Genomic DNA, 26,282 nt, shown 5'->3' on the forward strand with positions numbered 1-26,282 from the left:
ACCGATGTCCTTCTCTCTCTGAACAACACTGAAAATGGTTTTACCTTTTTATTTAATCTCCTGAGTACCTATTGCTTATTGGCTTCAGCTGGAATGAATTTCGTATCATCTTTCAGTAACAAGCACTTGTTAAAATGGAAACCTTTATTTCATTTCAGAAGCAGGAGAACTGAAATGATTATTTCTGCTTATACCATCCTTTGAAATTCAAATGTGAAACAAGAACCCTGCAGCATTATGAGCAAAACTGACCAACAATAGTTTAGCTGTATCCATATACTGGAAATGTGTGGAAAGCAAGGTATATAAACTAAATGCTACTAATGGGGGGATGTCTAAATGACCCAGTATGAGGGCAGGAGATAGGGAATGATGAAGGTAGAATTAGGAAGAAAGAGGATTCATTCAGAAAGACAGCAAAATGAACGGAAGTAACAGTCATGTGTAAAGTCAAAGCTGTAGGAGAGAGGAGGGACAGTTTGATATTTTGTCAGTTTGGAGTAGAAGACAGCAGAAGCTGCAAAGGAAAGGGAATATGTGAAATCTTGAAAAGATGACTCTGTATTGAGGTCCATGAGATTAAGTGGTGATAAAAATATAAAGGTGTTCAAGTGACTCTACAGGAAGAGACAAAACAAAAAAGCAGCAGCTAGATTTGTTTTAAGAGTTAATGATGAGTTCTCCATTTTGACATAAATGGTTATTCCTCCTTACTAAGTATTGTGTTTAATAGATGACTGTTTAATGTATAAAATTAGTGAAAAACATTTATTTTTATTTAAAATGAGTCCATAAATACTAGGATGTGCTATTAGCTAGCATGGTACTCATATATGATATTTTTCATTGATAATAGAAGTTGTCTTAATATGAAAACATTAGCTGTGTGCCTCTGTCTAGACTTTACCATTTAGCAATGAGACAAAATACCATTGATTGCTTTATAGTTGCTGGATTGTATCCAGTCCCTGTTGGTAATTGAACTAGCTGGTAGCTATTTGGTGACCTGAATGAAATAAGGTTCATGTTCATTCAGGCTTCAATGAGCCTGTCTATTATATGTTTCAAATCCAGTTAAACAAGGTTTGAGGAATTCTGATGGAACTCAAAGGAAATGGCTCTTAAGCTCTCACTGCAGTGAAATTCAGACTCAAAGTTTGCCAATCTGGCAACATTCATAAAAGCTACACTCATATTGGAAGCAGATCTTCTGTCTAAAGCGTTTCTATACACTTTGGCTTAAAAAAAAATCTTTGCTGAATGTTGTAGGTTTAATAGGTACCATTTGGAGTGATTCATGTGATCTAGTGAGTCATAAAGCTCATTGGTTCCTACTGTAAAAGGCAGTGTGTGCAAGACACTTCTTCAATAATGTATTACTTCCTGCTTCAAAGCTGTTATCTTTTGATACTTCTATCTGCTGGTTTAGTTATCTCCTTGAACTTCTTGGCATAAATAAAAGGCATACTAAATGATCTAGCTTATACCCCTACAGTGGTTCATGTTTTCCAGAGAGAGAAGATTTTGCCTCCAGAATACCCAGCTCACCAGAGCATAAAGACTAGCTTACTAGAGGCAAAAGTCATAACTCTAAGGTAGCAAGACAAGGAAAACTGAAAAGGTCATTGAAGTTGCTCGCCCATAAAAAGAAAAGAGGAGGAAACTGGGCATGGAGAACAGCAAACATTACATGATAACATGTTTTCAGTGGAGTTCAACATGAGACAACCACTGTGCTTTTCTGTGCTGAACTAAGCAGTTTCGACTGATCAGAAGAAAGTGTAGGCACAGAAAAAAAATGGAAGTGAGAAAAATGAAAGAAAAGCAATAAAGTAAGGCTGAATATGTAGGAGAAGCTAAACTGGAGAATGAAGACTCTTTCCTCCTGTGCATTTCTCCTTTTTTTTTTTAGCCCCCCCCAACTAGCAAGGCAAAATCTCTCCTATATCAATACTGTTCTCCCTGAGGTGCAGCTCCCCACTGCCATGCCCAGAGCTGTCAGGGTGCTGAGCATCTGCCAGCTTCTTCTGCTGTACTTTGCAGAGCTCCAGCCTTGGGCTGGGTGTGTGGCCTATCCAAGATGGAAAAGATCACTGCTTGAGGGCTGTGCTTTGGCTGCATGCATATGTTTCTCAGAATTTATGTACTTTTTGCTAGACTGTATCAGTTGTCAGAGTGATGTGGGCCATTGTGTAGAATGATTGTGCCACTGCTTGTGCAGAAAGTCTTCCCCAGATATGTTCGAGGGCAAATTGCACTTAATGTATGTTTTTCCAATGTTCCTGTCCTGTTGGAAGACTCTACTTCCATTACTAAAGGGTTGATGCTATACGTTCTATTTCTAATGACTAATCAGGACTGCTGGAGAACATGGCTCAGCTTTCCTCCTTCTCTTATTAATGTACATGAGAATATGTAAATTGACATATAAAGTTAAGGCAGGTAAATAGCCTTCTTTCTCTTAATGGAAACAATGGCAGTGCTGGCTGTAAAGAACTGTCTTTATTCAGAATTCTGTTTCCTTCTTCAGACATCAAAAGCTATTATTTTACAAGTTCCAAAAATATAAAATTTAGCCACAACTTGAAAAATCAGCTGCATTGTTTGTTCCATGTAGGAAGGTGCCTTGTCTTCACCATATAATTTCCTGTATAAAGCACTATACTACGTCAGTGACAGTTTAATGAAGAAATAAAACTAAATCCTTTGTATTTTCTATTTGGAGAAGGGATGTGTTTTTCCTTTCCAATACAACAAGGCCTTCAAAATCTTCATTTAATCACTGTGCAGACACAAAATAAGATTCCTTAAATAAATAAATGGCTAAATAAAACATATTATTCTGCTAGCCTCTATTTGAGTGACCTACATAGAAATCATACTCAAGCATGCTAGCAGAAGACAGCCAGACTGTAGTAAGTCTTTATGTGACTCTGTTCAGAACTGAACCAATTGGTGCTCTACTCAAGTGTTTCAAAAGATAATATAACTCTTCCAATTTTAGAAGAGTTTGATCAACCTGAAATATAAATCTTATCATACAATCTTACTATGATTTAGTATTTAGTGAAGTAGATCATGCCTCACCTTGAGTCAATGAATGCAAATGCAATTACCATAATTATTGTGAACTATAGCAGCACCTTATTCTCCATCTCAGTTTAGTTTTGTCTGTAATCTTCCACTGCAGAACTTCTCTTTGTTAGCTTTCTAACTGCTTTTTGCCACAGCATGCAGAAGAGACAGACATCTGTATCAGCTGGAGGCTCTTCTTATTTCCATTATGTCAAATTCATTTTGGAGTTAGGCATCAGAAATTGTGCAGTCAAGTTCATTCTGGGCCAGGACATCAGGGTTGTGCAGTCAAGCTCAGAACAGCACTGCTACTTTTCTTGTTGTATAATGCTTCTTAAAGGAAGTCAGCCCATTTGACAGGAAAACAAAACAAAACAAAACCAGCTTTGATACGTATTAAACTTTCCTACCTATACTTGCAACTTTTTCTGACCTTTATGTTTCTTTTACTGATTATTCTTAACACAAAGCACATTAAGTAGTAAATGAAACCAGATTTAATTATTTGCAATGAAATCATGTCAGGGAAAAATATCATGGCACACAATCATTTTAATTAAGATATTTTTTGAAGGAAGCTGCAAAACAGATTGTTTTAGCCTTTCAAAAACTCTTGCTCATTTTATCCTGAAGGTAAGAATTTGATTAAAATAAGTAAATTAATGGTGTCTTTCATCAAGATTTAATGTAGCTGAATGAACATGCTGATTTTCAACTAGGAGGTTTGGGACTTGCTTATGTTTCCTTTTAAATATTGGGAAATAATACACAGAAATAAAGCTAGCATCTAATTTGTTCTTTACAAAGTCTTAATCTAAGTTGTAAGTCCTTTCTAAATTTAACATCTATTATTCTGTCAGGTATTGGTGAGCAAAATAGCATGCAAACAGATTTCTACCTACCTATTTGACAACAACTGTTTTGATTCTGCAGCTGTGCATCTTCAAGTGGGAGATCACTGTTTTGGCAACCTAGTGTTATTCACATAGTTTATATGTTCACCATTACTTAATCTGTCCTGTCTCACATGTTTATCATCTTGATAAAAATTGCAGAAGATGGATTTGACTTGCTGTTTTCTCTCTGACATTTCTTTTCCTTGCCGTTTTGATACAGCCACTCAGAACTGTCCTCCTCAAGTGTCCATCCCACCTACATCCTAACAAAATAGTGAACTGAATTTCAGAGGAATTAACTCACTGTAATGCTTTGTGTTTGCATGTTAGGCAATCATTTATTCCAGAATGAGCATGCAAAGGACAGAAAATAGTCAGCCACCATTTCAGTGGCTTCTTCTATGGAAAAGTGGAAGATGTTTGTGTGACTTAACTTTTGGAATTCCTGTCTTTCATTTATATTCTTGGTTTATTATTCGGATCTTAGTTATTAAATAGAACTATTTTTTATTTCAGAGAAGAAGGAAAATAAATGTTTAGCTTCTTTATTCTTTTATACATCTTCCCCTTTTATTGACAGATTATTAATTTTGTTAGTGATTTTTAAAGCTACATATTCTGTCAACATGACTCTTACAGACCACTGTAATATTTTCCTGTGTTGCTTAAGAGAGATTTGTGTTCTGAAGTCTAAAGTCTTCAAGCTTAAGACTAAACAAAATTACTTTTTTTTGTTTTCCTGGGCATACTAATACTGACTGGGTGACATCACCCATATGAATCTCCCCAGATTAGGAGCTCAAGAATTCAGTCCAGGCTGTCTCTTGAAACTTTTCTGCAGTTCATGCTATCACTTCTTTCTCAGTACTCTCTCAAGTTATGAAGGGAAATACACATAGATAAAAGCCAAGCTCTCTATTAAAGGAAAAGTAACTTGGCTTCAAAACTGTTGTCTTCAAGGGCACTGAATCAAGGCTGAGGTTTCCTTTATGGCATGATACAGACTCTGTGCTGCCTAAACTTAAGGATTATGCTTGGAACTCCACAGTACCAAAGGTGTGACTGCGGGGCTGAGTTAATGAATACTTGTAGTGCTGGAACATCTGTGCCCACGGCAATGCAAAATCAAGTGTCATTACACCACCACCAAGTAAAAGTAGGGCACAGCACCTCGCTGTTCCACAGCAGTAGCCTGAATTGTGCTCCTTTTGGGAAGGTTGTACTCTCCACAGAGACTGCAAACTAAGTCCTAGTTGACATTTACAATATATTAGTTTTATAGCACTGAAAGCTCTGATTCTCTCCTTTGTTCTTTTAGAATGCACTTACTTATTGTTTTCTAAGAGCATATTCCTAAACTGAACTTCAGCAAGGTTTTTTTTTCCAGGAGTCTATGTGAATCTTGCCATCCACCAAACTTGATGAAAGCACTTGAACCTTTGGCTCATTTTTTGGAAAGCTTCCATCAGCGATCACTTTCAAACAGGAAGACTGGACAACTGAGAACTCTTGGGTTAGCTTATGAAGGATGAGCTATTTAGGAAAATTTTGTTTTTCCCCTTCATAATAAAGAAACTAAAAATTGAGGAAATATATTTCCTAGACAGGTTGGACTGGGAATAATTTGATTCTTATAGAATAATTTTTTCAGGAACTTGAATGTTCAGGTAGACAATTATGTTTATGTGTACAGCCAACAGTTCTACAGCATAAAGCAATCTCCTGGATTAGAAACTATGAGATCTCCTGGGTCTTATGCTGTTGCTATCACAAATTAGTTTTTCTAATTATAGTCTAGATGTTGTTAACATCCTATTAAAAAATATATTTTGTCATTCAAATAAGGAATAACTTTTTTATGATGAAAGTTGGGAAACACTGGCACCAGTTGGCCAGATTGATAGTAGAACCCCCAGTTCTGGAAATATTCAAGATTAGATTGGGTTGGGTTTGGAGCAACCTGATCTAGAGGAAGATGTCACTGCTCCTTTAAAGATTTCTTCCTACCCAAAACACTCCATGATTCTATGATAAGTAATAATTAAACATGTTACCAAAGGATCACATTCTCTAAAATTTGGTGAAGACAGTAATTTAAGATGGGCCAGTTTGTAAATGTAATTGATCAAAAGAAATGTATTCATAACAGATTCAACGGCTGTTATTTGTAAAGTTCCATGGAATCAGATTAATTTTTGTAAGCCTCATAAAACTGTTACAATTTGAATAAAATAAAATACAAATTTTCAATATATGCTCAGCCACCTTGTGATAGCGCTTGATAAATACAAACACATTGCTGAGAACTTGGGGCTTCTGTTTTAGCCTGTTTGCCTATGAAATGTGTGGCAATCAGAAATGGATTTATATCCTGCTGAGTTGTGTACATGTCCTGTTCTTCGCGGAAACATTATGAAGTGGAAACCTGTAGAAGTAAAAAGACAGATAAATATATAGACAAAAAAATAAAACAAAATAAATCTCTCACAGTTCAGTATAGCCAGACAGTAAGACTCCCATTGGAAAGCAAAATTCAAGTTGCTGGAGAAGTTAGTAATTCTATAGGTGAATGCTCTCTCTCTTCCTTTGGGTGCTGCTGACAAAACATTTAGCATCACAAATACAAAGAGTTCTGAAACTGCCCCTGAGATTTTGTGGTGGATTCCCCACTTCGTTAGAATTCTTCTAATTCCACTGCGTATCCAGAAAAAAATAATTAAGAGGAACCCCATTGAAAGTTCTATTAATGTTGAACAGCCAGAGGTGATAAAGCTGTATCTGATAGCAACTCCATTGCTTTCATGTGCAAGATATGAAGATATTTGAGGCTATAGAAGTTGCATGAAAAGAAAATGGTAGATGGGTTTTCTTTGAAAGGTCTCCAACCAGTAGGTTGGGGATTTTTATATGCTCAGTACAGCTCCATGTTTCTCTGAGCCCAGATTGGGTTTACAGTCTGGCTGAAAGAGCAGTTTCCTTGCTTGCAGTGACTTTCAAACACTGCAGAACCTTATATGTTGTATTATATTGACTGATTAAGAGATTGCCAAAAATGTAAAATCAGTAGAGCTTGAAACCCCCCAAAAGTAGTGGTGAGAGAATACACATGGATAAGCACAGATGTGCAGATCCTCATGGCCAGTCATCCTTCTCGCCCTTTGTGACTTCATGTTTTCACTTGTGCTTTTGGGCAACCTGCCCTCCATATCCATCAGATATTTTGAAAAACAATACCTCTGTCTTTCCCTTTCTGACGTGAAACTACTCAGTTCTGTTCTGTGCCTTCCTTCTGTAGGTGAACGGTATTGATCTTCGAGGCGCTACCCACGAGCAGGCTGCAGCTGCGCTGAAGGGAGCAGGGCAGACGGTAACAATCATAGCACAATACCAGCCAGAGGGTAAGTAAAATAATAAGCTTAAAGACGTATGGTAAAAGATAAACGTTTTAAAGCCACCCATTTAACAGGATGAGGCTACTGTAGGTAGTGCTCTTTCCAGCTATCATCAGAAGTCATCTGGAATGAAAATTCAAGTGGTAATTCTATCCCAAGGAAATGGCTGTATTTTTGTCACGGACTTTGCTTTTATAAGTATTTTATGCAACTATAAGAACTATCTTTAAATGTGCGTGTAATAACACAGTAATCAGCGTTTATTTAATCATTTTATTTTTGTTGTTGCTCTTTTTACATGCTTTTCTGTTCTCCTGAAGACAGACAGTGCAAAACATAAGAATGAACAGAAACACCAAAAAGATCTAAAGTTGCTTCAGCCAGTCAGATCAGAGCTGGAGAAGCAAATGCTTCCTGCCAAATGCACAGAGCTTCCCTTTATTGCTTTTGGATGAGAGTGTCCTTGTACCTCCAGGGCAATTGGACCTAGATAACAAGTACTTACTAAAGAAGATGACAGTTTTCTAAATAAAAGCATCAAGAAATTCAGCAAAGTATGTGACATTTGAGGTGGAGTTCATCTCATCCAGATTTTGGTGCCTAATATTTAGCTTTCTAGAGTTTAAACTAGTTTTGGTGGAAAGAAGTAGGCATTGACCAATTTTACATGGCCAGAGTTAAGTGTCAGAACTCCTTCTTATCCTCAGTGAGCTACAACCCAAATTACTCTGAGGCTTTAAGGGAATTCATGTGAGGAATATTACTTACTTTCTCATAATAACTAAAGATGTTTTTTCTCCACAGTAGATGTTTCTTTGAAAGTCTTTCCAGGTGAATTTAGCATATACAGATGTCATGTAAGGTCTTCCTGGCACCATTTTTCAGTTTTCAGTAAACAATTCTAGCTCAATACACAAGTCCTGCTGTGCCCTGTCAACACAAGTTGTTGATTCTGCCTAACCGTGCCCAGCCTATGACAGGTGAAACAGAACAGCTCTAATAACAAGTTTCATCAGTCATTTTTGCAGGGACACTGGGGAGGTGAATTAGTACTGCCAGAATTTATCCAACATGATGCCTTCTTTTCTTTCTCTGGATCCTGATGATAGCACACAAAGAGGAAAACAGCTGGTATTTCAGTTAGACTTACAATTGTGCTTCTGATCTGGTATCATGTATCCATTTATTAGTCTATTTGCACTTGAGTCACCAAACAATAAATTAGGCCATGCTAAGAAATGGGCAGATGAGAGTTAATGAAATGGCAATTGTCTACTTTTAGTCAAATCAATGGAATACATTAATATAAAAATGCGTAACTAATAATTAGTTATTTCAAAGAAAAATTATTGAAAATCAATTCCATTACAGACAGCTTTCTGCACCACATTCTAAATAAAACCATGTTCCCATTAGTTCTGGCAGTCTTGTTTGCTGTCTGGAGATTTTACACTGCAATTATCACCATGGTGTCTGAGTACTTGTGGCAATCACTCTCATTTCAGAGTTGTTCTACGGTATTTTAATACACAAAAAATGCATTGATGGATTTTTCCTATTATATTTGAACTTGTAGTTGACATACTTTGCCCCTATATTTTACCAACTCTGTGCTATGTCAAATTCAGTTTTGGTGAACATGCAATTCAAATGCTGATGAAATCCATCAAGTCTTACAATGCATATTTATTCCATTTTTCTGATAACACTGCTCCATCCACCAAAAACCCGAGTGAGGGCAGACTAGCCTCAACTGCACGGTGTCTTTTAAGGGAAGCACAACCAGTTTTCTATTAAACCTAAAGAATTCAAAAGACACTGAAGAGAAGAAAAGGGCCCAAAAGTCAGTCTTTTTGTAGGAAATGATTGAATCTTTTAAGCTAGTGGGAGTATTCAGTTCTTCAGCATGTGTTGTCTTTCTGCTAAAGCATTCCATTTTAATTTGAGATAGTGGTTAATGAAAATTGCTTAAATATCAATGTGAAATTAAGTATTTCTTTCTTTAAAAATCCCTAACAGCAAAGAAAGATGAAGCAGTTTTAAAACAGTTTTTCACAGAGAATTACATCAAGATTTACAAGTCACAGAGAAAAACACACTTTATATCAGCGTAAACATTTATTTTATTCAAAAGATTCTGCACAACTCTTTTTGTCCTTTCTCTGTAATTTATTCTTAATCTCTTATTTACCATATCTTATCTTGGTGCATATATTGGAACATAGTCATAAAATATAGTCTTAAAACTGTAGAGCTGTGCTTCCCTTAAGGGCTTCTCACTTTAAAATGCTTCCAAAACTAGTGAAGTACATAAATAAAGTAGGCTGGTAGCCTGATTTTTTCCGTTCTCAGACTGGAAGCTCTGAGCTGTTGATACTACTACTTTTCATAAGTGTTATAGGGAAGATCCTAGAACAGCCACTGCAAATGTTAAGCAGTACCCTTTTTTTCCTATCTTTTCTGGCTTACTAAGCCTTTAGATGTTGTTGCAAACAAAAATAAAAATAAGTATCAGTCAATACTATAAGACAGATGATGATTAGCAATTACAATTGTTAGTAGCAAAGCTTATGTTCCAATAATTTGGGTTTTAAGCAGTAAAGAAAATGTTACAGCCCTAGTCTCCAAAAATAGCATACTTTGATGTAGGAAAAAAATGAGACAAATACTATAGAAACAGATTTCAAAGTTTAAATTTCCCATTTCTATTTTCAAACAATCAAAAGTTCATCTAAGCCTTGTATGAACTCTCCTAAAATCCATGTCTATAGACTTGGCAGCAAATCTCATGAGAATGGCAACGCCTGCAAAAAAATCTAGCTCTTGCCATCCACTCACATAGCTTTTCCTCTTCATACTACAGCACTTTGTTTTCTCATCCTGTCTGGATCAAACAAAATTTTTTGAATGCTGTCAGAGTTGTGGTTGGTGATGGTGCTTATCTAAACCATGCTGCCAGTCTCTCAGATTAAAGTGGTCCTGGAAAGAGAAGAAAATTCTGTAAAAGGAGCACAGATACAGTAAACAAAAGCAGAATGGAAGGTATGAAAAGAAGCTGAATGGAAGTACAAAAGACAGTATGAGGAATGAAGAACTCAGGTCTTCTCTTCAGTCCCTGTTTTCCTCATGTACACTCACCATATTTGTTTCACTCATCTTTGTGAGAAACAAGAGAAAAAGGAGGAAAGGAGGTGTGGAAGTCCAAACAGAAATACAAATATTGTGAACAAAAATCTGAAACATTATTAAAAGCAAGAGAAAAACAAATTATCATGAACAAAAGAAATAAAAAAGGCAGGCAGAGCTCAACAGTGAGAGTATATGTTTATAGCTTTAGGAACAGCAGCCCTAACTCTGGGCCCTTCGAGCCATTCCTTGCTTTTATTTTAAAAACTGAATATAACCTGTCTACTGTATCATATGTACAGGTGTATTGTCCAAATGGAGATCAAGTGATGTTAAGCATCATGTTCTCTAACATTGGTTGGGGAGGCAGCTCATATGGAGGTTTGCAGATGTATCCAAAGCACACTAGCCAACCTGCAGCCTTCAGAAAGATGTCTTTTTGTGTATTCTTCTGCAGCTTACATCTGCTGCACACAGTTGAAGTTAAATTAAAGCAACTTTAAGGACGGAAAGCCATTTAAAACAAAATTAAAAGAGGAATCATTGTCTTATATTTAGCTTTGGTCTCCAGTTTTTAATATTCTTGGAAGCATTTTATTCTCCTCCCAGGTTAACAACTCTCAGATCTCTTCAAACATTGCAGAAATATGGAGTAGGCCCTGCTCATCTGAAAAAAACCCCTACACCTGGAAAATAGTCTTAAGGTAGAACAGTGTGTCCTTATTAAACAATTAATTAGAAATTAAAATGAGGATATAGACCACACAGGGAAACACATTTTACACTTTCAGTTTATTATGCTCAGCATATTTTGATTTTAATGGCAACAGTTTCAAATTACAGCACAGTATGGAAGGAGTTAAGAAAAAAACAAACAAACAAAAAACCCACAAACATATTTTGCACATTTTGTCATTGAAACTGAAATGCATTTTTAAAGGAAAGGGAGGTTTGATTGAAGTATTAACAATTTGTCTTGAAAGACACAGATTAGGAGTGTGGGGAGACAGAGTACTGGACACCTAATGGAGGTGCTAAAAGATTGCACGTTTTAATCTCAAATGCTTAGGTTCTTTACCCCTGTGGCAGTATGAAAGGGCAGAATGTAGCCATACAATCTTTGCAAAGCATTCAGTGTCAGTGGTCTGTGAGCTGTGTGATACTGCATTGCAGTGTCTCTGCAGCTATTCCCTCATGACAGTTGCTGGAAAACTGTTAAACCACCCAGAAGTTTCATGCACTTTGAATCATTCAAGCAAGCCAATTAACTTGCTTTCTTAACAGCTTGCATATAAGAAAAACATTCATTGATTACAGTTTGATTAGACCAGCCAACAAGGCAGAAGTCAAAAAGTTGTTACAGCAGGAGAAATTTCTGCTTTGTCACTTTTTGAATTAGCTGTTAGCTGGATGCTTGGATACTCTGCACACACTGTGTGTGGTGAGTAGCTGAGTTTCAGTTAGAGAAAAAGTATCAGACAGAGAGATACAGTGATAGTGTCTGTCTTTGCAGGCGTTAGCTAAGGAAGTTACTGGAGAGTAGCTTCTACAGTTCAAAGAATCTCATGAAAGTATGGTACTAAATTCACTTCCTTGTTCTTTTGTTCTTGAAGCTCTGGGAGGCTCACAGAGTGCATTGTAACAGACCTAACTTTCCTAAGCAGCTTTTACAAAAGCATAGCCCTTGTCTTACACATTTATCTGTTCTACTAGTGTGTGAGTTCTGCTCTTTTGAATATTTAAGGGTGAAAAATCCAGGGATCACTCTTACATGTCTCTCCCTGAACAGTCATGGATACTTAATTGTTGCCCCCATTTCACTGCCTGTTCCTGCCTCAAAATAGAAACACTTGTCTCCTGTCCAGTGGCCCAACAGTCACTAATATTCTTTGGATGTTTAGCTTTTCCAGATGCTGCAGGAACAAAGTAAATACAAAATACATGTGAAGAATAAATAATTGTATTTATTCATCTTTGTCTAGGTCACTTCTATACTTTGAAATGTGAATACTCATGTTAATAGCCCCTTTCCCCAGCTGTCGAAAATCAATGTAGCTTAATTACTTGGATAAAGTTGCATTACAGCAGCTGGCTTTCATCCGGAAGCCACTATATCCAATTGCTAAAGAATGCAAGATATTAAGGTTATATTTCATGCATGTGTATTAAAGAATATAACATAATCTTGGAACAGCCAAGCTGGATCTGACCACAGGCCCATTTGATGAGGATCCTATTTCCAACAGCTTAGGGAGAGAAGAAAGAACAGAGGGGTTGCAAAATCCTGTCGTTGTCCTCAGTTGGAAAACAGCACCACTGTAAAGACCAATAAAAACAAAAAACAATTTAGAATTATTGTTAGACTGTCCTGATGGAGTTCTTTGACTGATTTTTGTTAAGTGTAGTTTTTGAGGAAGAAAAAGTACTACAAATGATAAAGCTTGACATTATGGTACTATATACTTTTTTCCTTGTATTAGAGCTTTTATTTTTACTTAAAAACACTGGAGAAGATATACTGTTCCAAAAGCAGAGAAGTTTCTATTTCAGATCCTAATTTATTGATAATAGTTGATAGCACACTATAGTTGTCCTATGTTGGAGACAAGACCAATTCAAATACCAAAGGCTGCTTTTTCTTCTTTTCTCACTTTTTTTTTCTTTTTTGTATTTTTAACCTCTCCTTTTGAAGTGGCATCTCTTAATCTACTATTTCTTTATATAATAATAACCTAAGTTACAAAATAGTAAGTTGTTTTCTTTAGCTGATTAAACGTCAGGCCTATCCATCCCTTGATTGTCCATGAAGCAGCTACTGAAAAGACATGAGGCAGATTGCAGATCATAAAATCATAGAATGCATTGGGTTGGAAGGAACTTTTAAAGGTCATCTAGTCCAACGCCCCTGCAGTAAGCAGGGGCATTTAATTAGATCAGGTTCCTCAGAGCCCCATCAAGCCAAACCTTTTATGCCTTCAGGGTTGGGGCCTCCACCACCTCCCTGGGTAGCCTGTTCCAGTGTTCCACCACCCTGATGAAAAGTAGTTCTCCTTCATCTAATAATTTTAACATGTTTTTCTTGAACAGAAGTGGGGACATTCACTAAGCAACAAATGGCCTCTTTGTCACAGAGATTTCTGTACAAATTTTTTGACAGTACTATGTGGCTGCAATACACAACTTCATGTCATGTTTCAAATCATACCAAATGATATTCATGTGCTCAAAACTAAAACTCTAGCACTTGAAATAATCCTTGAGTACTCCAGGTCATTTCAGCAGTTAGTGTAGGCAGTTAGATGTTAAGCTTGGTATATTCTTCTTAGCTTTGATAGAGTAAATATGACTTTGGAACCCTCAGGAGCAAAGCAGGAGTTGCCAAGATAGTACCCCACTTGTCTGGCCATTTAAGATCCTCACCTTAGATATAGATTTTGTGCCTCTAGTTGCTGCATGCTATTTAGAATACACTGCTTTTATTTGTACATTGTCGGAGTAAAGTCTTCAACTTTATAATTTCATTGCAAGCTACACTCTATCTTTACCTCAAATAACAACAAAACCCAACAAAACCAAAACCAAAAGCCATGCTTAAAAAGAAAAGGATAGTTTAAAAATCTCCTGATCCACTTTCAAATTACTTTCTCACAGCATTTTCCTTCTGTTTACCTGAGAAGTCATCCTCACGCTTCCATTTAGTGCAGATTAACTCTCGACCCTAAGTGACTCTGCCTGTGTACATGGGCATTGCCCCGGCACAGCCAGTTATTTCTGGGGCCTTTCAGATGCCACAGTTAAATAGGCACCAGGGATTACAAACGTTCTTTTAAAGTCAAGCCTTTCTAGGATTCTCCTAAGACATAAAAGGTTATACTTTAATTCCACTGTTAAAGATCCCATTCCCAGCAGAATTACACAGCATAACTCATCCAACATTTATTATTTTATGAAAAGCAGAATTCTAATTTCATTTTTTGCTTTGCCTGAACTAGCCAGCACTCACTATGTATGAAACAAGCTATGGCTTTGATATGTTTTCTTAATGTTTTGGTGTAGCTTCGTTTGCTTTTAATGTAGTCATCCCAGTCTGCTAGACTGTATTTGCTGCTCCCTCATAGACTCCTGAGCCTTCTCAATCCTCAGTTTCATAAATATTTCAGTTTAAGTACTTACTTTGTAATTCAGTCATATGTAGCTGTTTTATCAACAGGTTTTACATTTCCTTTAATAGTATGTTCTTCCCAAAAGCTGTTGCTATCAGCAGTAGGAAATTGTGCAAGGAAAACATGATTCCCTTTTAAAACTTTTCTTTTCTTGTTTTTATTCTAATTGTGATACCATGAAGTTATGTGGGTTTTTTCTGCAATTCTTTCTTCAAACTTCAGTTATAGTGCAGGTGCTGTTGATGTTTTTATTGTTTGTATGCAGCCTTCCCTGATAATTATATATATACATGTAATTGACCAGTCTGATGGTCTTCTATAATGGTGTGACCAGATGGGTAGATGAAGGGAGAGCAGTGAATGTTGTCCAGCTTGACTTCAGCAAGTCTTTTGACACTGTCTCCCATAACATCCTCATTGGCAAGCTTGCAAAGTATGGGTTAGACTGGTGCACAGTGAGGTGGATTGAGAACTGGCTGAACAACAGAGCTCACAGGGTTACAATCAAGTGTGCAGGGTGTAATTGGAGGCCTATAGATAGTGGTGTTCCCCAGGGGTCAATACTGGGTCCAGTCTTGTTCAACATATTCATGAACAATCTGAATGAAGGAACAGAGTGCACTCTCAGCAAGTTTGTTGGTGATACAAAACTGAGAAGCTGGAGCCAGACTCTTTTCAGTGGTGCAAAGTGGTAGTACAAGGGGCAATGGGTGTAAAACAGAACACAGAAGGTTCCACTTGAACTTCAGGAAAAAATTCTTTACTTAGAGGGTAACAGAACACTGGAACAGGCTGCCCAGAGAGGTTGTGGAGTCTCCTTCTCTGGAGACTCCAAAACCTGCCTGGAAGCATTCCTAGGTAACATAATCTGGGCATACCTGGGTTAACAAGTGGGCTGGTCAAGAACATCTCCAGAGGTCCCTTCCGACTCCTACCATTCTATGATTCTATACATACATTGAAAAAAAGTACATTTGTTAAATCCTTGTATTGAAGATAATTAATTGGTTTTCTTTGGATATTTATTAATTAAAGTTTAGTAATTTCCTCTTTCTGCTGTTTTGTTGAAGATAATCATTATAAAGCCTCATTGGGAATACGAGTTGATCTTTTTGCAACAGCTGCTACATTTTCAGCTGCTAATTTCACTGTTGGGTATGGCTACAAATTCTTCCCACTTTTCTTCCCTCTTTTAGAGTTCACTAAACACAAATCCTTTTCCCCTGTGGTTTTGCCCTTACATGACAGCTTGTTCAGAAAGTAGTATCTTCTAACAGTGGAGAAAACAGGCATAGATTTGTGTACTAAAAGTAATGGGAATAAAAATTTCGCAACAGGGGAACGTTCATAAGCTTGAGTTTGAATCTCACCATAAAAGAAGGAACAGCAAGCTGTAGTTGGTATTATGCTACTGAGTTACCAGATAGGAGTCCAGGGAAAATTTGATTTAGGACCAGATTGAGGGAAAATCTCGAAATTATTTCTGAACCCATCTCAGTGTTTCTTTCTTAACTTACTCTCTTTATTTTTCAATTTCTAATTGTGCTTTTCATCTGGAAAAAAGAATCATTCCATGATAAAGACATTTTGTATTTACTTTCTTTTTGCTTTTTAAACAATAAATTTTACTTACACTTTTGCAAATTTAATTCTAATATGAAGTCATATGATGTATGAAATTGTCGTATGACTTCAGAAGCTATTTGTTTATTGTTTTATATGATAAATTATTTAATTTTGAATACCTATTTACTTTAAAAGATGCTTCCTTCCTTACTGCTTTTTGTACTTTGTAAAAATGCTGTTTGTTTCTTTGTTGTGTTACTTTTGAGTTACCTTCAGTGTCAGATCTTTTTGCTTCTTTGATTACAGTTACTTTAAGTCTGTCCTATTTCCTTGCTACTACCTTTCTTAGTCTTCTTGATGACATATACCACTTCAAGTTTAGAAGCTACTTACAGTAACTTGAAACTGATCCTGGGTGATTAGATACTGAAGATTCTTCACAAAAATAGTGTTTATCCAAAAAGTTTAATGTTATTTATTTAAGAGTTCAGAAGCTCTCTAGAAAACTGGTTTTCTCTGCCTTTACTTAATGTAGACATATGATTGAAAGTATAAAACAGTCTATGAACTGGATGAAATTTCACACTATAGTCAATATTACCAACACCCATGCTGCTAAAATACAAGTTCTGTACAGTGTTCAGTTTATATCCCCAGAGAATATGAATACTAAAAAAGTTGAGCTTTCTCTGCAGTAATTTAGGTAAAAATGCTTATCAAGCAAAAAGTTTTGGTTCAAAATTAAAAATACACCCCTATGGGGCAGCCTAGTGAACTGCTCTTGAATCTGTTAAAAAAGAAGTATGGCTTTCAAGTCTATTCTGTAAGTTCAACCTATATTTGCCTCAATGTTTAATTAGAGTAAGACAAGTTGAAGAGAGAATTTCTAATGTCATTGTCACCGCTTGCAAAACATAACAAAAGAGCAGCTCTAGGAGACAACTGAGATCCATGATGTGAAAAGATGAAGGTTTCCCAAAGGATGTGGGGATTATAGGTTACTGCTGGAGACATCTTATTTTGAGGAAAGACAACAAGTCTGACATAAAGAGACAGCTGTTAGAGAAGCATTGCTAAATATCACAGAAGAGGATGACATACCAGGGATTTTATCGGCCCAGTGCTGCAGCTGCTGTCACCAGAAATTTCACAGTGAAGTCAATGCAAGTGTTAGGGACAGCCATTCATAATTCATATTTTTAAAGTTTATAGTTCTTGACATATACAGGGATTTTCTTTTGATTATATTACAGAGCTAGGCAAACACAATCTAAAACACAATTTCTTCTTTTTTTTATTAAATGTGTCCATTGTCTAAGCTGGTTGCCCAAGGTCTCTTGGTGGAGGAACATAAGTTTCTGTGAGCTCTTTCAGCCTTTTTGGATGAGACGAGCCTCTTCTCACTAGCTGTAGAGGGAATTTCAATGTCTAGCTTAGACTGGATATACAAAGCTAAGGCTAGATGAAATTATGTTTCCTGGTGTCCCTGGGAAGTAGCTGACAGTGACATGCTATGCAGTCAGGTGAACTTGCTTTCCCCAGCTCACCAGGTGAACTGCTAATGAAGCCAGAAATAAACTCTTTGAGATCTATGCCTTTGGTTCAGTCACTAGACAACACTTTCTCTCAGGAATAATGCTCGAGGCAAGTTAGTACCATCATTATTTTGATGGAAGGAAGAAGAGTAGGAAAAATCACAGAATTTAAAGTTGTTATTCCAGTAGGAAAATAAGAAAATTAAGAGTTTCAAGGCAAGATAAGAGATTTAAAGATTACTTGTGAAATGTTTTTTAGGTAAATTGGTTGGCTTATTTGAATTTCTTACCTATGCACCGGTGAAAACTGTTGTAGAGTGTGAGAAATAAAAAATAAAGCATGCACTATTTCAACAGAGGGGGGCAAAGACGTAAAGGGAAGAGCCGCTCTCAGGTGTTTCTGAGCACTGCACTTGCATGAACGGCTTTGTAAACTATTTCCCTTAGAAAAGTGAATAGCTACTTGCTCTGCAAGCCTTCTGAACTCCAGTATCTGCTTGTTGAGAGTGGCAAGGTAAGAGTGAAAGTATGAATACTGATTTGGGGTGCACCTAATGGATAGGTTATTATTATGAAGAACAGAAATGCTATTGAGTAAATATTTGTGCATGCTTACATGCACACATGCGTCCATTGGAAAGTGGAATTTGGGATCCACAGGCATGTCTTTGAAGAGCTGCATGGGATGCCTGTAATAGGTTTCTTCACATCTCCTCCATGCCCCACATTCTGCTTTGGCAGGGGACTTGGACTAGATGATCTCTAGAAGTCTCTTTCATCCCCTAACAGTCTGTGATTCTGTGATTCATAGACTGTAAGATTCTAAGTGTGTGAAGGATAAGTAAGAAGCTATATAGTGTCAGATCACATACTAAGCTATATCTGAGATAAAACTATTTTTTAGCAAGTCAATTAAATGCCTCTGAAAACCTTTTCCCATTTTTTTCAATGATCCTGATCCACATCATTCTTTCTTACACCATTTTTTTTACATGGCTCTTAACATGTCAATTGACAAGAGAAATAAAATTATTAAGACTTCATCATAAATTTCAATACTTAAATAAAGATCCATTGAAAATAATTAACTCCAGAATCATTGAAAGAATTTTGTGTATCAGTCAGCTTGAAAAAACCTCCTCTGTTTAATATTAATTTTGAGTAAGAAATCCTTTTACATGATAAATGACTGAACTAAAGAGGTATACTCTTTGGTTTCAGCCTCTCTCACCTGTATGGATTACCATATAATGTATGCATTAAAAACTTAAGTGAAAGCTGAACTAAATGGCATATTATTTTTTTAAATAATATTAACCATAGTTCAATGTGAAGCGTTTAATAATGTAACATCATTTATCAAGAAAGTAAAAATTTCTATGTATTTTAATCTAAGAATCCATCTTCTTTTAGAATCTCTAGTATCTATGAAACATAGTTTTTTCTCCTGGTTTCAGAGTTGAAGACAGTTTCAAAGAAATTATATTTAATATTTTCTAAGCCTGGTATTCAAAGTTAAACTCCAAAACAGAAAATATCCTGATCTGCTGCAGTACTGAGTTATGTGAATTATTGCATCTCTTAAAATTCAGTTTAGGCATATTTGGTAGCTTAAACATGGACTTAGAATTCTGGCATTAGTCACCTGTTCTGGAAAGTTTGTCATTAGACATCTGGAAATACTTTCTAGCGACTTTCTCATTACCTTTGCAGTTTGCAACATGTTTCTGATTCCCTTTGTAAAGGAAAAAATGTAAGAATAATCCAATTAATAATTCCTAATTTTAGCACTTAGCTTATAGCATATTTGCTTGTAAATGGTTTACACAGAATAGCTCATGCAGATAATTCAGATTTGTAAATGTTGACTTTAATTGTTGCTTCGGTGCTGTTTGGTGTCTAAAACCACAAATAAATGTGTGACCAACCTGTTAGGAGTCAGGTTACTTTAGCTTCAGTTTAATGCATGTGCCTTCTAGACAAGAGATGGATTTTGAGAAAGAGAAACTCATGAGTAGTTTTTTATTGCTTTTTCTGTTTATTTGCTTAAATATTTTTTCTCCCCTCAGTAAATCTGGATCTTTCTGTTTTTCTACAAAGGGCCCCCAAAACTAATGCTGAAATCATCAGCTGCTTTTGCTTTTGCTACTCAGCACTTAAGGATATCTTTATGTGGTGATAAACTACACAATATAGATCAGGGCAGGTCTTGCTGTGTGAGTAGTGGAGTCCATCCCCAACAGAACATTACAAACTTTGCTAAAAGCTTTCTTTGTAATTCCGTGTAGTTGTGGCATGTAAGTTTCTGTATATATGTATATAGCACTTAAAGACATCACAAAGTCCTTGTGCTTTTGTACTGTTATACCTGAGTCTTCCTTCCCTCTTGTGCCTGATGTGGACAGCACATGTGGAAGCATGCAGAGGAGATGACAGTCTGATTTCCCTGAACTGGTTTTCTTAGTTTGCTTTTGTACCAACACAAATAAAAATTGTATGGAAATGGCTCTAAGAAGTAGCCCTCAGTGGGGATTTTGCTGGCTATCCCCTTACTTGCAGAGATAGGCATGTGGCAATGGGGTCTGGGTGTGAAAGGGGAACAGAGGAGAAAGCTGGAAGAACCCAATACTCTAATTTCTCTCTGATTTAATTTGTGAGGTGAGTGTTGAATGTTGTACAACTGGGCCTTTCAAGTGGTGGTTGTAAGGGGGTTTGTGCATATGTCCATACTTTCCAATATCTGTGTGGTTGTGCAAAATTTTTTTTGGACATCCCCATCACCTGAATCATTTGAGCAGCCTCTGATATAAATCATCAAACCTAGATCTGAATAGCAGTGATCTGCCTACATGGCTTGGAGGAGATAGTCATAGAGATAGTCTTGCTTGCATCCCAAGAATAATGTAGGTGCATTATTTTTTCCTGGAACTATATGTCCTGCATCTCTGCTGGATTCTCTGAAATTTGTATGTCTTAGAAATTAAGCACCTTTATAAATGAAGATGCCTCAGTGCAAGGTAAGTATCTTCTTTAATACGGGTTGCTAGTAATCCTTCCCATCTGTAAGGCTATCTCAGTATTTACTACCAGAAAAGAGTTCACATTCTTATCATTCTTGGGCTGAATTCAGCAAAAATGTAAAATTATGCAGTCTGTGGTTACAAAATTCAGAATCAAAGTGAAACAAATAGATGATTGTGTTGGGAAAGAGAGCATTGGAGTTCTGACAGTCAATGAGTACTGACTCTCTCCTTAACTTTGCATAACTCTTCAGATTATTTTGTTAAGCAGTGCAGCCACCTAAGAACTGGATAAGTGTATTATGTATTAACCAATAATTGTATTTTCAAAATAAGGAGGGCAATGTAGGTGATAATTATTGTATAGAAACTAAGTTTCAAAATCAGGAGTCAACCTGCATTGGAATAAAGAATTCTTAAGTTAATGCAATCACTCACAAACTTTATATGTTTAGCATTACCATAAAATAACACAGATAGAGAAGTATCTGCAGCATAATGGAAATAACTGCTGTAAAAGAAATTGCTGAGTATCTTAAGCACAACTGCATTATTCAGTCTTGTATGTGCATTCCCGATAAAAAAATGTAATTCCATTAAAAGAGATAAAATTGCATCAATTATTAGTTACTTTTAAGTGAGTATATGAAATTAATTTAAAATACTGGGAATAAAGGATCATTGATTCTGAGATAAAGAAACTGCAGACCAATGTGAGGACAAGGGCAGGCCTGGTTGGAGCTTGGGCTTCACCTCCAAGCTGTTTTCAATACAAGTAGAAGTTTGGTTGTCTTTTTTCTGTTTAAATCATTTCTTAATGGAAATCTATAGAGTTTCATTAAATGGACCTTTTCAGAAATCAGGCTTGTTTCCATGGAAATTTTCAGCTGCCAAATGAAACAATTCAAATTCTCAGGAATTCACCAAAAGCCCAAATTATTTTCATTTGAAACTGGTTTTGTGGTATCTTACGATGTATACAGTATGGTTAAGGAGAGAGAAAAAAACCCATAAAAAATAAAATAATTAATATATTAATTTATATGTATATATACTCATTTTCATGTAAACATGATTAAATAAAAGTAGTGACTTTTTTGATGTAAGTCCTTCTCAGAGTGAAAACTGCTGGTGGTGCCTTTCTGCCCTGAATGTCATATAACATCCACTGTACTAGGGTGTTATGCTGGAAGCCCAGATTCTGATGGCTTAAAGCCAATATGCTTACCAGTGTGCCAAATACTGTGTTTGGTATTATCTCTTTGAAGACGCCAAGATGCTTAATAGGAGAGGCTAGGCACAGGAAAGCTGTCCAAATCTGGGTCCAAAAGCAGTAAGAGACTGGTTGATATTTCTCTTCTGTGTGAATAAAAGTCCAGATGTGATACTGTGCTGTCTGTTAAGATGGGTCTTACAGTAAAGCAACTGACAAAAAACATTTACCAGAAAAGTCAGTCTTTACCACTGGTGTAATTGATCTGACTCTTAAATAGAATTTTAATTTCTGTGAGGAAAATAAAGAATATTGCATCGCCATTTTGTCAGATTCCAGGAATCTCTAGTCGTCTACTTGGGAGAGATTTTGCCTTTGAAATCCCTCAATATATTTCCACCTTAGCCAAGAGTGACTGAAAAATAGTGCAATATGTTTCCCAGCCCTTCTTACCACATCCAAGGGAGGGTTTATTGACTCCTTCAGCATTTCTAGATTTGGGAAACAGTGGGATGAGATGAGTGTTTGATACTGAGACCCTAACAGCAGCCATTGATTTGCAAGTGGTTCATAAAGTTGTTTTAGTGCTCTGTTATTAAAACCATGAATTCTAACACCAGTGAAAACAATGACTGTTTATTGCTGGTTAAACTTATACTGCATGCTATACTAGAACTCTTTACATTGTTTCTAAGTTTCAAAACTCAGTCATATTTAAATTGCTTGTACCAGTACTCTAAATAAAATGGAAATTCCTGAAAAATCTGCTTTCTAACACACTAAGTGATTTATAGCTGCAGTTGGCAATGTACTAAAATTCTGCCTGTGAAATTAAAAATAACATGTCTGGAAAAGCAACTATGAGGTCAAAGGAAGCTATAAAACCTCAAATAATTAATGACTAACACCAAGTAAAGTGATGGATGGCATTAAAAAATAAAAAGAAGGTAAATTTATTCAGAAAGAAAATAGGGTCTAGGTTGTTTAATAGCCTCAATTTCAAACTCTGCACTGGAAAAATGCAATGTTCAATCTATTCTTAGTTCCAGGGAAAATAATAGCATAGCCATTTGTAACGTTAGCCCTAGTGAAACACTAGCATGAGTAACAAATTTTACAGTGAGCCAAGTAAACAAGGTGGAGTTAAAGCATAAAAAGAGCAGGCAGTGGGCTAAGGCTGTAGAAGGAAAGGGTTGCAAAACCCCTCTGCCTGTTTTTTTTTTTCAGTGCCAGAGCCTTGGAACGCCAGGCAGACAGCTGCCTTCAGCTTTGCAGGAGGGATCAGTCTCTCATGATTGGAGCTCTCATTGATTGGAGTGACAAGCCTGACTCTCTGAGGCTCTTCCTTTCCTCCCCATTGCAGCTCTGCCCCTTCTTTCTGTCCCCCTCCTTTTCAATGTAGGACTGGCCTAGCCTTTCATCCCTGTGGCAGAAAAGATCACTTTTTCCCATGCTTCAAAGGAGTCTTGAACTGATTTTGTGGTCCCCAGTCTTGCAATGTGATTATCAGAAAGAAGAGTTCTGTGAGGGGTTTTTCCAAGGCCAAAGAGGTGCTTTCTCATATTTTCCTTGTTTCCCCACAGATTTTCACTCTCAGTTCATGGTCTGTTGTGGCAATGCCAGCAGAAGAGGGCTTCCAGACCTCGCAGTTAAAGCATAAGTTTGACAACCAGGCATCGTGGGTTCTTCTTAACTCTGCCACTTGCATTTGCTTTGCTTATCAAGTGTTTTTAATTTGTTTTAGTTTTTTGGGTTTTTTTTTCTTTTTCCTCTAGGTTTTTCTACTGTTATGGTATTGCAGATTGCTCTGGTCCTTTATATAGTGGTGTCTGTCAAATGAGGTGTGACATAGCAAGGGATAATGAAGCATGATAATAAGAACATTATGAAATTTCCTGAGCCCTGTTCTGCACTTCCCATTCACCAAAGCATCCCTGCTGAGTTCTCTGGGTCTTGAAGCCAGGGGGAGTTTTAGTGAGTAATGTGCAAAAACAGGCTCTTTGACTATGGCTTAATCCAGAGATATATTTTGTGACTTTAGTGAAAGCTGTGCATGTCCAAAAATTGTCATATTTTCATTTGTAAAGTACTTTGAGATCTGCTGGGGAACTAAGCTATTGTTCAAGCTTTAGTATGCATTGCCATGAGTGAGCTGATTTTGTGTTTGGGCATAAGCAATGATTGTGAGCACCATGCTTAGCAATGTATTTTTGGGGCAGGAATCCTGTATTTAGTATAAGAATAATTCATTATTTAAAGGAATTTAATTATGTTCACGTGTTAAGTTAATTGTGTGCGATTTTCAAAAATCCCTCTATGGCTTCAGGATGATACAGGAGACCTGAGTCTTTTTGTTTAATATGACTTGGGGTCCTAAGTCTCTTAGCTTACACAACAGTATAGTCCATGTGTTTTCCAGGCAGAAATGAACAAAGTCTGGAAACTCAACCAATGGTTCTATAGTGAGGTGACTTTTCATGTCAAAAGCTGGGATTTCACTTTGTTTGTGTATCAAGACTGCAATGTATTATTCAAAGTGACATAAATGACTTTATAAATATTTTTGAGAATTCATAAGTAAAGGTATTTATAAAAGTTTTATTAATAAGTCTCTTAAATTATTCAATACTTGAAGTCAGATTTTTTGAGTGCCTTCTTCAATAGAGGTTGCCATATAATATTTTCCTTCAAAGAATCCCACAAGGAATTTTCCTCTTTAGAAAATGGAAGCAATGTTTTCAATAGGTCTGACACCAAAGGCTTGCTGCCTCCTTTTAGGTAGTTTCCATCATGTTACACTGTTCTGAGGCAGCTGTTTTCACATTTTCAATTCTTAAACACCCTTGCTTTTCTTTTCAGTATAACTAGATCTGTAAAATTCCTAGGTTTGTAAGTCTTGCTTGAGGCTAAATATATGTCCCTGTAATGTGTTTTACCTTAAATTATTAATATGTATGTTCAATTGTAACTTTTTCTTAATGCAGTTTTTGTCTGGGAATTATTATATCATGCTATTCAAGTAGTCCTCAATTGCCTTTTTGTGTAAAAAGAAATTAGATATTAAATAGTGAGATAAATTTCTAGAGTATTCTTTGTATTCTTACTGACTGGGGAGATTTTACTTCTAAATGTCTGTGATACAGGTTGCTGGGCCTTCTGTAGCCATTAGTTGTGGGGCAATATTTTATTGAATGTAGTATTATAGAATGTAATATTTATAGAATGTAATATTTGTATGACTATGGTCCCTAGAAGGCCCACTTACAGACAATAATAAGGCATTATAAAAAAACAAAGTATAAAAAATGTCTTTGACAGCTGACAATAGCACTAAATAGGTAAAGACAGCCAAGTGTCCAAAGGAAGTTGTAATATTGGCCCACATGGCAGGCTGGGACCTCAGTGCATCAGATTTTCATGCAAGTAGCACAATTAAAGGATAAGGATTTGAAAACCAACAAAATAGTGTACAGATATTCCCAAATTGTTCCTTCAGAGTGTTAGAGAATCCCTGAAAGAAAGCATAACAGACATGTCTGAACGTGTGGCAGGTCAATATCAGACTCCTAATGTCACAAGCCGGTTGAGTTCTTCCAGATACTGCACAAAGTATTCAGAGGACTGTTTGGAGCCTAATTCTAGTTATTGTTAGTGTCTGGGTAGACGTGTGGTGTACCAGACAGTGGGGTGCAGGGAGGAACTCATTCTGACACCCACAGACTGCTGCTGTTCTTGTGCGTTGGTGTACAATTGCTTTGGTCAAGACCGTAAGGTGTCAGAGGATTTCAAGGCTGCAGGAATGTCATACATCATCAAATGTGGCACAGTGGAAGTGTGTACGAAAAATATTGCCAAGCAAACTTCTCCAAGTCAATGAGTCTTTCACAGTGCCCATGGGCACATGAGAAAATTTACATGCCTAAATGTGAGACACGTGGGCACACATTCACACACACGCAGATCTTTTCCAGTTCAGATACCCTGTTTGCTTTCCCTGCTTTTTACTGTCTTTTCCCTATAAACTCTTTGATGCAGTTTGTTTTCATGCTATGAAAACATTGCGTCTTACAAATCAAAATTGTAAAGGCTTTCATTGCAGTACACAAGCATTTTACAGTCATATCTCATTTGAATTTCATAACAGTGAAGAGAACAAATTTAAAATGAATCAACAAATGTGAACATGAGTTGCATTAACCTGCTATAACTCCATTCCACTGTCACTGCTGGCATTAATTCCAACATTACATCTCCATCGTTGCAGAGAGCTGACATACAGATCACTTCTGCAAGCTG

At 36.6% G+C, this 26,282-nt stretch overlaps 1 protein-coding gene across 6 annotated transcripts in view; it reads left to right on the forward strand.

Annotated features, from left to right (window-relative positions):
* The window catches only part of DLG2 (discs large MAGUK scaffold protein 2), a 701,362-nt gene that overhangs the window by 477,727 nt on the left and 197,353 nt on the right, over window positions 1-26,282 (forward strand). For all 6 annotated transcript variants that reach the window (XM_054382907.1, XM_054382932.1, XM_054382887.1 and 3 more), the window contains one exon: window positions 7,267-7,369. In XM_054382907.1, coding sequence (XP_054238882.1) covers window positions 7,267-7,369 — 103 coding nt within the window. The remainder of the gene's footprint in view (window positions 1-7,266; window positions 7,370-26,282) is intronic.

The sequence above is a fragment of the Indicator indicator genome, chromosome 1 (genome assembly GCF_027791375.1).
Source record: "Indicator indicator isolate 239-I01 chromosome 1, UM_Iind_1.1, whole genome shotgun sequence".
In the NCBI taxonomy this organism is placed as follows: domain Eukaryota; kingdom Metazoa; phylum Chordata; class Aves; order Piciformes; family Indicatoridae; genus Indicator; species Indicator indicator.